At 36.1% G+C, this 12,594-nt stretch overlaps 1 protein-coding gene across 4 annotated transcripts in view; it reads right to left on the bottom strand.

Moving 5' to 3' along the window:
• LOC123534578 (calcium/calmodulin-dependent protein kinase kinase 1-like) overlaps window positions 1-12,594 on the bottom strand; it is an 88,698-nt gene that overhangs the window by 24,272 nt on the left and 51,832 nt on the right. For all 4 annotated transcript variants that reach the window (XM_045316884.2, XM_045316878.2, XM_045316883.2 and 1 more), the window contains 3 exons: window positions 9,038-9,199; window positions 6,376-6,397; window positions 5,926-6,014 (listed from right to left, as the gene is read on the bottom strand). In XM_045316884.2, the coding sequence (XP_045172819.1) occupies window positions 5,926-6,014; window positions 6,376-6,397; window positions 9,038-9,199 (273 nt within the window). The remainder of the gene's footprint in view (window positions 1-5,925; window positions 6,015-6,375; window positions 6,398-9,037; window positions 9,200-12,594) is intronic.

Genomic DNA, 12,594 nt, shown 5'->3' with positions numbered 1-12,594 from the left:
TGTGCTACACAAAGTAGTCCCATTCATGAACAATGCGGATGAATTATCAATGATCAAGCAGTTTTTATTCATCCTCTATCCATTCACACTGGCCATTTAGATTATATAAGATCTGTCAATGATTAGGTATTCCAGCCCATGGTTACATCACTGACTTCCAGCTGTTCATGTAAGATCAGGCAGAGTTTATCTTAGATATGAGGCACATTAGTATTTGTTTCTTATACATCTATATTTATAGATTGGCATTTAAAATGAAAATAACTCTAGCAAAACCCCAACCATCAGACATCTCAAGGCTTTGATTATCTCTGTCAAGCAGAAACATTTTAATCAGGATATTACAGACCAAAAGATCTTTGAAGCATTCACAAGGAAAAGCTGTTTACAGTTTTTTTCCACTTTTAGTTCATCAAGAGGTTCATGAGAAAAAGTCATTTAAAGATGTTTCTATCTTCATATTTGATAGTCCCTTAACCTTTACCCTGCTAAATTTCTAAAATGGACAGATGTGCCGGCTGATCTTGGTCTGCACTGGTTGTAAAAGCAGAATCACTTGCCGCCAGCAGGCTAAAGGTTAAAGATGTTTCTATCTTTACCTCAGACAGTCCCTAAAATGGACCTAGTCAAATCATTTTAATGAATTTGGAAGAAGTCCATACAAGAATGCTACAAACCAAGTTTGGTGAAGAAACTTAATGTGGTTCATGAGAATAAGTTGTTTGAAGTTCTTCTTTTTTTAGCTCTGGTGGCCACAAAAAAAGGCCAAGGAGAACTATTCAAACAATTCTGAGAGAAGTCCATGCCGGGATGCTACTGTCCAAGTTTTGTGTAATTCTGACCAACACTTTCAGAGAAAAACATGTAAGAATAAATGCTGATGCAGGATGAGGGACAACGAATGATGGTCATTCACCTATACTCATACACTCGAAACCCGTTATAACGCTACTCGATATACCGCGGTATTCGTTATAACGTGGTAGGCTCTTGGCTCCGGAATTTTCGGGGGTAAAAAACAAAACAAAAAAAACCGAGTCCGCGGATGTTATTTAATTTGATCATAACCAGCCAAACCACATGCACCTGTATACTTTTTACTTTAACACCTTTGCCATGACAAAAATCAATAATATTGTCTGCTAGCTTACTTGTTTGGTATGGCCTTTGTTAAAGTTTGAATACATGTAGACATGAGACAATTAGGCAATCAGTACCGTGTCAAAATTAGATTGTTTGCATAACAAGCGTGTAACATTGGTCAGTCAACTATCAAACCATTTAAGTTTGCACCAATTAAGCGTATGACATGATCACTTGAGTGAATAAAAAAATCAAACAACAGGCCCAGTTTTGTAATAAAATGCAGCCCTTTTTCGTAATCATCACATTCAGTACATCGGAATTAACGAAGATTCGACGCACTGAAAGCAATACTGAGAATGTTCTCCCTTTTTAATATCGTACATAATAACGACGGTGATTTAACAATTTTCTATCTTATTTATCGATTTTCTTCATGTATTCAAAATTAAATTTTTTAAGACTGTCTGTGTTTTTTCTCTTTTAGTTACATAAACCCCCAGTGCAATTGCATTGCATATGTAATTCTCTCGACTGCGCACTCCTCACACTGCATTATATATGTTTACAATTCCAACTTTCTTTTAGAATCATGACAAAATGAGAAGATGACACAGCGTTATAATTCTTTTAATGTATTTTTCAGTAGCATTTTAGGTAAATAAATGTCCCGTTTATACGATTCTTATTTCTTATTAACCTAAAACAGCGTCCAAAATACATCTAATACATTACCAGTGGATGGGGTATTGCATATACTGCTGATACAATCAACCCGCGTTATAAATTTAACCCCGCTAGATCCGTGGGTCTCGAACCTTGGACCCTGATGACAGCGTTATAACGGGGTCCCAGTTTATCTCACCCTGAACAACATTCATCTGAGCTAAAATAGAGATCTTTAAATAACTCAAGAAAATGTAAAAATTGCACAAGAAAAGGCAATATATATCACAAGAAAACTAGAGCTGCTTTTGAGAAAAGCGCATATCTCCCACAACTGCCTTATCATCTAAATAGTAAGTCAGTCTTCATATACTTCCACAAATATACCTTTAAGGAGTAAAAAGGTTGATTTTGGGTAATTCAAGGGCCATAATTCCAAAGTACCTGGTCTGATTTGGCTAGTTATTAATGTGACCCTAAACTTAGGGTCAAACACATTAAATTCAAGATTGGTGAAGATCAGATGAGAAATGTTTGACTTACAGCACAGACAAGAGTAAAAAGGCCGATTTTCGGTAATTCAAGGGTCATAATTCTGAAGTGCCTCGGCCGAATTGGTCAGTTATCGAACATGGCCGAGGACTTATAGTCAAACACATTTTGTTCAAGTATGGTGAAGAACGGATGAGAAATGTTTGACTTAGAGCGCAGACAAGATTTGTGACAGACAGACAGACAGACACACAGACAGGAGTAAATCAATATGTCTCCCACACCACTGTGTGGTGGGAGACATAATTACAAACAGTCCTTCTTCTAAACCAGTATGGTTTTAATATGTATCAGTTATTAAGGAAGAGACATACATTCTCTTGTGAAAACCATTACCTACCCTGACCCAGAACTATAAATCTATGACATATTTCAGTTCTGTTTTTAAACATTATATCAAAATTGTATGAACAACGAATTTTCAAATGAAAGTCATAGCATGCAAAATGTCTAGACCAACTTGCGTGAAATTTATAATGATTCACTGCAATTTACAAACCAGACAGATATCAAATATGGAAAGAAGGATGAAAGGCAACATCAGCAGTTTTTATCTTTACTTTCTCAAGTGAAACTCAGGGAATCAGTTTTATAGATCAGCAGTTTTATGAAACAGACTGCATTTGTAAAGTGAACACAACAGAAAACTGGCAGTAGTGCAGTAATGCTTTGTAAATTGATTTTATTTGTGGCCTCATGGAAATCTGCTTTACTCCTTTGGCAGAGTGAATATGGTAGGAAGAGTGCGGGATGAAGGTGGGAGATCTGAATTGAATATAATACGAGGGAAAATAAGAAATTGAAAGCAGAAGAAGCATTTAAATATTTTAGATAGAAGAGAAGTAGTGTAGTGGGATTATAAGTGCAGAGGGTGGGAATGAGTGTAATTGGGTTTGGGTGTAATTGGGGGTTGGTGTAATTGGGGCTAGAGTGCCACTGGGATTGGGAGTAACGGGGGTTAGGTGTAATTAGGGTTGGAGTGTAACTGGGGTTGGAGTGTAATTGGGGTTAGGTGTAATTGAGATCTGGTTAACTGGAGTTTGAGTGTAATTGGGGGTAGGTGTAACTGGAGTTTGAGTGTAATTGGGATTGGCGTATAACTGGGGTTGGGTGTAATTAAAGGTTGGTGTGTAATTGGGATTGGAGTATAACTGGGGTTGGGTGTAACTGGGGTTGGGTGTAATTGGGGTTGTAATGTAATAAGGGTTAATTGGGATTGGAGTGTAATTAGTGTGGAAATGGGATGAAGGGGTGTGGATGAGGGATACTGAAAACAATATAGAGGAACATAAGAAAGTGTTAAGAGTGAAAGCCCGAATCATTTCACATTCTTCTCAACTATTATCATGATAATTCTGTGCTACTGTAATTGTTATAGATACTGTGTACTTACATTTACACAGAAGGCCCTATTGGTATTGAATTATTATCATTATTACTTAACATCATTATTTATGTGATCAACACAAATTTTAAGAGTTGTGTAAGAAGTTATCCTCAGTGAATTTGACCCGTAGGGTCCTTTAACCAAAAGCTGTCTTGTCTCAGACATACACCTGTACATGTGAAGAATGATAACAGTAAGGACAGTAATCAATAAATCACTGTCAAACAGACGAGTTTTACCTGCAATAATACTAGTGCAGGGAATTGATCAACATTTGTTTGTGTGGCAACTAGTTGGCACAATAACATAATTGTTAATTAACCATAACTAAAATAGCTGTGATATTTATATGCACATTGAATTATGGCAATTTTGTAATCAAAATGTCTACATACTAGATTTAGGTCATTTTTGGACATTCCTTAAATGTTAGAATTTGGTGACCCTGAGAACTACATTATGATTCATTTACTCACAATTCATCTAAGCCCAGATTAGCAAGCACATCCCTACCCTAGCTATCAAAATATCTGACTGCAGTGACCTTGACCTTTGAAATACATGACCCTTATCCAAAATATGCCTGCCATATGATGGTAACATGGGCAGCAGTGAAGAAAAATTTATGAAACTAGGAGCCATGCCATAAATTTGTACCTGAAACCCACATTGACAGCCACACTGACTCCAGGTCAAGAGGAAAAGCCCTCCTCATTTGTCAAATAGTACAGTAACAAGAGCTGTCATAGGAGACAGCATGCTTGACTATTTTGATGCTAGATAGTGAAAATGGGCACATGCGAGGAAGCTGGAGCTGTCACTAGAGTGTTTATGACTCCAATGTGAATGAAGATATTGGACAATAGCTTAAGTCTGTGTCAAATGTATTTAGTAATGACAAAGATGGAGAATGGTATCAAAACATTAAATAAGTGTAAAAGGGACATAATTCATGGAAATTTCTGCAAAGCAATACACTCGAAACCCGTTATAACGCTTCTCGATATACCGCGGTCCTCGGTATAACGCTGTATGGCCTTGGCGCCCAAATTTTAGAGGGTAAAAAAAAATCAGAAAAAAAAAAAAAAAAAAAAAAATCTGCGGATGTTACTTCATTTGATCATAACCAGCGTTAAAACTACAAGTACGTGTACTTTAACACCTTTCCATGACAACTGTCACAAAAATCAATAATCGTCTGCTAGCTTACTTGTTCGCGTATCGCCTTTGTTTAAGTTTCAATACATGTAGACATGTGACAATTATGCAATCAGTACTGTGTCAATATTAGATTGTTTGCATAACAAGCGTGTAACATTGGTCAGTCAACTATCAAACCGTTTAAGTTTGCACCAATTAAGCAGATGACATGATCACTTGAGTGAATAAAAAATCGTATTTTGTAATAAACTGCAGCCGTTTTTCGTAATCATCACACTCAATTCATCGGAGAAAACGATGATTCGACGCACTGAAAGCCTTACTGAGAATGTGCTCCCTTTTTAATATCGTATATCAACGACGCTGATTTAAAAAATTTCTATATTATTTATGGATTTCCTAAATCTATTCAAAATTATTTTAAGACTGTCCGCGTTTCTCTTTTAGATACATAAACCCCCAGTGCAATTGCAGTGCATATGTAATTCTCACGACCGCGTTCTCCTCACACAGCGTTATATATGTTTACTTCCGGGATACACAAATCCAATTTTCTTTTATAATCACGACAAAATGAGAAGATGACACAGCGTTATAATTCTTTAAATGTATTTTTCAGTAGCATTTAAGGTAAATAAATGTCCCGTTTATACGATTCTTACTTCTTATAACATAAAACAGCGTCCAAAATACTTTACCGGTGGGTGGGGTATTGCATATACCGCTGATACGATCAACCCGCGTTATAAATTTAACCCCGCTAGATCCGCGGGTCTTGAACCTTGGACCCCGACGACAGCGTTATAACGGGGTCCCAGTGTATCAGGATAGCTCTCCATGTCCTTTGTATAGTCGCGCTAAAAAGTGACCCACACTCAGCATACCCACATTAATCACTCTTACAGCTACATTTTATGTTCTACATTTTCTCAGTAGTAAGCTGAAAATTTTCTTTACACTCTGTATGAATTCTTTACAAGTTCCTGTTAACACCGGCAAGGAAAGCTTTTATACCCAGGCCATAAACAATGAAATGGGACAGACTGATTCTCTGATGACATGACAAAAACTCTTACAGTATTCAATTCCCAGTATGATGTCGCGGAAATACTTCCAGGCTGTTTCCTCCGAGAGTGTTTTGTCTGTCGGGACATCCATCACCTCCCTGTCAAATGAATAAGTCTGTTACATTAACGTGAAGCAAGTAATGGTATATTACAGCATCTTGTTCAAAATATACTTACAACTAGAAGAGACATTGTAATACATTTTGTTATTTCATAGTCTTTGACAAATGTTCTCACTTTGAAGCTCATTCAATGATTTCCAGTAACTTTTATATAGAATTATTTCATTCTTCTTTTTTTAAATAATAAATTCATTCAAGTGCAAAGAGGTAAAGATTATAGTATTATGAAATATTCATGCTCACTATCAATTTATCTATAGAATGTCTAAGATTGTAATACTTTTGAAGTACGTAATCTGCTTAACATGAATTATAGTTAAATAGCTGTGCAACTTACCCTTTTTCCACCAGTTCAAAAGCTGAAATAAAAGAATGAAAACAGAATTAACTTGAGATGAATTACTCTATAATAACAGCTACCAGCTGAGGCAACACATTTCAAAGTTTCATTTGGACCAAAAAACTGAGTTCATTTTTAAAGTGTGATATACCTTAATTTTACATTCAGCCCCTCGTAAAGAATATTTTTGCAGAATACTCTACAAATTGACAATGAAATAAGAAATGGAATCAACTGTGTTTACTAATGGAGAAAATATATTTGGGTCAATACAAGATTATACCACTCTGGGTACATCAGTCTTCCAAGTCCTGAAGACAAGTGGATTTTACTTAGAAGAATGTAAGATCCCTAGACACAATAGTGGGGAAACCAATGCTAACTACTTTAACATTCGTGTCTATTCCAACATAGGCAGGTTTTTAAAAAATCTTATTACAGGCAGTCCATGTACTCTACATAAATTATCCTTGAACATCACGCATGCAAAAAACGATAAAACTAGAGTAATTTCAAAGCAACTACAAAATGCTCTCAAGCTAAAATTAGTTCTTGTTTTTCATTACAACTAGCTGTTATGCATTTTACGCCTGCAATATTTCTTAATTTGGACAAAATAAATTACGAGCATGAATACATGCCCATTACTCCAGCCAATTTTCCAGAAAACAAATAGCTCCTTGTTTATCATTGATTTCCCCAAGGGGAGGTGGCAAACACGCTTGTTTGTTTGCTACAATGTGGCAAATTTCATTATTTGCAACAAATTGGACATTATGTATATGTAACTGTGTCCCATATTGACAGAAACACAATATAATCAACAACTCAGTTTGGCAAGTTCTCAACGAAAACACCCATCTAATATATAGAAGCAAGTAGCAAGTTTCTAATTTCCGGTTCTTGATGGATCCATGGCCTATATTGTTTATTCTTCAGATTCTGGTACAAACTGATTTAATGGGATACGCCTCTAGCATCAAAGAGAGACAAGAGAGCCATAACAGGATTGCTTCATTTGCTATTCATTGGTTGCAAAACATTTCTTTTGTCTCCAATCAGTCACACAACAAAGCAGAAAAACAACATGCTTTTAGCATCTGAATACATTTCACTCTTAATTTGATATGATTTGTGCATTTGTCATGATCAATTTACAGCCACTAATGTGAAAGCACTGAAGTTTGCTTGCATGAACAATCTAGCCATGATCTGCTTTGCAAATCCTCTGTATGCAAGGTTTTGGCTGTCAAACAGTATTTCCCCCTGAGACAATAGACAGAGACAGACACTGCCTATCAATAACATACATTTTGTAACACTAGAAATTTACTTTCTGTATAAAATACAAAAAACAAAATGTGTTTCCAAATTGTTGTTAGTGACTTTGTTTCAAGGATTTACTTAAGTTAGAGGATGTATACTTAACATTACAAAAAAACATCTCATTTCATTGAAAAATCCATAAAATATTAGAATTGGACGAAAACATCTCATACCTTCCCAGAACAAAATTATCCCTTAGACCCCAGTGCTCAGTTTTTTAAAATAGCCCCAAACCCTGGTTTCATTTATTACAAATAATTTTCAATGCTGTTGTACTCATATCTATATGTACTTTGGGAAATTTTTTATTTCTCTGATGTAAACGCAGAACATGAGACTTTGATAGTTTTCCTTGGGACATTCTTGTCAAGCAGATAATTGGCCGTACCTTCTGTCTCTGGGTAATTAGCCATATATTTTGTCTTAGGTAATTGACTCTTGTCTCTGTGTATGATGATTTATTCATAATTTGCATAGTATGCTGAGATTGCATCTTGCAAATGTTGAATAATTACAAGCTTGGTATTTAATGGATGTTGCACAGTGTGTTCAACTGATCAAATTTGAACGTCATGATTTATTCATGACAACGTGATAACTAAGAGACAAATTTGTGAGATAATGCCCTGCAACATTTACAAACTGGCGTTGAAATTAAATATTGTTTACAATACTCATGAAAACAACAAATTTAGCATTCTCAAGCATGGGGGAACAAGCAAACAGATAAATTTTATCTGAAACATTTTTCCTTCGTTGATTGATTTCAAATGCCAATGAGGATTAAAAGTAACAATGTAAAAAAATTTAAATTACATTTTTCCACACTAGTAATAAATTTGCAAGTCATTACGCTTTAACAGGCCATTTTTCAGAACCAGCGTTGAAGAGAGAAAAAAAATATTCACAGTATCATTACTATTATTAATTCCTTGTACTTTCAGTGTACTGCATGACAAAAACCCATATCAGGCCTGGAAATAGAGCAGAATTCCAACAGGGACATGCACACAAGAACAAATTAATTAAAAGTGCTGCTTAATTTTACATACAGTCTGATCATAGACTAATATGGAAGAACAGGTACTTAGAAAGATTTCATAAGGGAAAAAACTAAAATTTTGAAACATTATTAGTATCAAATATAGCATTTTATAAATTTCTTCAAAAGTGATACTTCAGAGGTTTTGAAAGAGTAAGTATCTCTTTTTGCCACAGTGTGGGATAGGCTTACTTGTAAGCCAGTTGGAGAGGTACACCTATTGTTTGCTTTTTTGAAAAATATTGTATCAATATCCTTTTTGTGACAATCGTAATTCTTCAGGCTTCTTACCCATATATAGGTTATCCTCTCCAGGGTCTTCTAACACTTCTACAAGTCGTACAACATTCGGATGGTCTAACTTCTTTAATATTGCAATTTCTCTGTAAACACGTTCCAAAGGATGGGTTGGTGGGCGAACCTGTTTTCCTTCTCTTGTAGGAGGTGGTCGTCCTAGAATGAAGTAAAATGATAATAAGTTACAAGCCAGAACACAAAATCCAAATTCTAACAGTGCAATACAACTGGCCAGTGTTCCTGAATTTTGGGAAGCTACAGTTTGCATTCAGTAATGTACAGTTTGGTTTGCCCCAGTGTGTCGCCATATAGTATGCATTCTTCTTGTCATCCTCACAACAGGGGACCTGTCTAATGCATGTAACTGAGAACTTCACCCCGTGACAAGGGGTGGAAGACAGTAGACGTGTTTATGGAAACTGTCACTGACCTTCCTCTCACCAAGGGATCAAACTTGCGGCCTCCTGTAAACATAACCTGTTTGGAGGAGCCAAAAAAAATGCAATCCAAACAATTATATTCCAATATATTTTATCTTAAGATTGAAATCAACAAATTCTTGTTACCAGGATAACAGTAAAAGTTATGCCAAGGAAACTAAATGCTACAACCTATAACAAGAGCTGTCGGAGGACAGCAACGCTCGACTATTCAATAGCCTTGTCAATTGAATGAATACAAAAGTTGAAAAAGGGGCATAAATTTGAAAAATGCAAAGTAGAGGTATTGAACCTCTGTACTGCATATCATATCATGACAGTGAACAAGTGTGTGAAGTTTCAATCCATTCCAATTAGTGGATACTGAGATATCAGATTACATACAAAAATTTAACCAAAAACTGCTAAGTCGAAAAAGGGGCATAATTTTGAAAAAAAAAAAGAGTAGAGTTATGGGACTTGCTTAGTGCATGTCAAATCATGACAGTGAACAAGTATGTGAAGTTTCAATCCATTCCCATTAGTAAGTACTGAGATACGAGCTTACATACAAAATCTTAACCAAAAATTTCTAAGTCGAAAAAGGGGCATAATTTTGTAAACAAGAGGACCATGATGGTCCTGAATCGCTCACCTCTTCCCACATGATCCAGTTTTGAGTATGATGTCGTTTTTTCTATTATTTGACATAGTGACCTAGTTTTTGAGCTCATGTGACCCAGTTTTGAACTTAACCTAGATATTATAAAGATAAAAATTCTGACCAATTTTCATGAAGATCCATTGAAAAATATGGTCTCTAGAGAGGTCACAAGGTTTTTCTATTATTTGACCTATTGACCTAGTTATTTAAGGCACGTGACCCAGTTTCAAACTTGACCTAGATATCATCAGGGTGAACATTCTGACCAATTTTCATGAAGATCCATTCAAGGGTATGGCCTCTAGAGAGGTCACAAGGTTTTTCTATTTCAAGACCTACTGACCTAGTTTTTGACCGCATGTGACCCAGTTTCAAACGTGACCTAGATATCATCAAGATAAACATTCAGACCAACTTTCATACAGATCCTATGAATAATATGGCCTCTAGAGAGGTCACAACGTTTTTTCATTATTTGACCTACTGACCTACTTTTTGAAGGCACGTGACCCACTTTCGAACTTGACTTAGATATCATCAAGGTGAACATTCTGACCAATTTTTATGGAGATCCATTCACAAGTATGGCCTCTAGAGAGGTCACAAGGTTTTTCTATTTTTAGACCTACTGACCTAGTTTATGACCGCACATGACCCTGTTTCGAATTTGTCCTAGATATCATCAAGATGAACATTCAGACCAACTTTCATGAAGATCCATTGAAAAATATGGCCTTTAGAGAGGTCACAAGGTTTTTCTATTATTTGACCTACTGACCTAGTTTTTGACAGCACGTGACCCACTTTCAAACTTGACCTAGATATCATCAAGATGAATATTCAGACCAACTTTCATACAGATCCCATGGAAAATATGGCCTCTAGTTATGTCACAAGGTTTTTCTATTATTTGACCTACTGACCTAGTTTTTGATGGCACGTGACCCACTTTCAAACTTGACTTAGATATCATCAAGGTGAACATTCTGACAAATTTTCATGAAGATTTTATGAAATATATGGCCTCTAGAAAGGTCACAAGGTTTTTCTATTTTTAGACCTACTGACCTAGTTTTTGACCGCATGTGACCCAGTTTCAAACTTGACCTAGATATCATCAAGGTGAACATTCAGACCAACTTTCAAACAGATCCCATGAAAAATATGGCCTTTAGAGAGGTCACAAGGTTTTTCTATTATTTGACCTACTGACCTAGTTTTTGAAGGCACGCGACCCAGTTTTAAACTTGACCTAGATATCATCAAGGTGAACGTTCTGACCAATTTTCATGAAGATCTTGTGAAATATATGGCCTCTAGAAAGGTCAAAAGGTTTTTCTATTTTTAGACCTACTGACCTAGTTTTTGAAGGCACGTGACCCAGTTTCGAACTTGACCTAGATATTATCAAGATGAACATTCAGACCAACTTACATACAGATCCCATGAAAAATATGGCCTCTAGAGAGGTCACAAGGTTTTTCTATTATTTGACCTACTGACCTAGTTTTTGACGGCACGTGACCCAGTTTCGAACTTGACCTAGATATCATCAAGGTGAACATTCTGACCAACTTTCATGAAAATCTTGTGAAATATATAGCCTCTAGAGAGGTCACAAGGTTTTTCTATTTTTAGACCTACTGACCTAGTTTATGACCGCACGTGACCCAGTTTCAAACTTGACTTAGATATCATCAAGGTGAACATTCTGACCAATTTTCATGAAGATCCATTGAAAATTATGGCCTCTAGAGAGGTCACAAGGTTTTTCTATTTTTAGACCTACTGACCTAGTTTTTGAAGGAACGTGACCCAATTTCAAACTTGACCTAGATATCATCAAGGTAAACATCCTGACCAACTTTTATAAAGATCCCATGAAAAATGTGACCTCTAGAGTGGTCACAAGCAAAAGTTTACGGATGCACGGACGGACGGATGGACAGACTACGGACAACAGACACCGCGCGATCACAAAAGCTCACCTTGTCACTTTGTGACAGGTGAGCTAAAAAGCAAAATAGAGTTATGGAACCTGTGCAATGTAGGTCAGTTTATCACAGTGAATAAGTGTGTGAAGTTTCAATCCATTCCCACAAGTGGTTACTGAGATACCAGCTTACATACAAAACCTTAACCAAAAATTTCTAAGTCAAAAAAGGGGCATAACTTTGTAAAAAAGCAAAATAGAGTTATGGAACCTGTGCAATGTTAGTCAGTTTATCACAGTGAATAAGTGTGTGAAGTTTCAATCCATTCCCACAAGTGGTTACTGAGATACCAGCTTACATACAAAACCTTAACCAAAAATTTCTAAGTCGAAAAAGGGGAATAATTTTGTAAAAAAGCAAAACAGAGTTATGGAACCTGTGCAATGTAAGTCAGTTTATCACAGTGAATAAGTGTATGAAGTTTCAATCCATTCCCACAAGTGGTTACTGAGATACCAGCTTACATACAAAACC

This window comes from Mercenaria mercenaria, chromosome 12, assembly GCF_021730395.1.
Source record: "Mercenaria mercenaria strain notata chromosome 12, MADL_Memer_1, whole genome shotgun sequence".
NCBI lineage: Eukaryota > Metazoa > Mollusca > Bivalvia > Venerida > Veneridae > Mercenaria > Mercenaria mercenaria.
The sequence above is the reverse complement of the archived record's forward strand: the minus strand, read 5'-3'. Positions and strand labels throughout refer to the sequence as shown.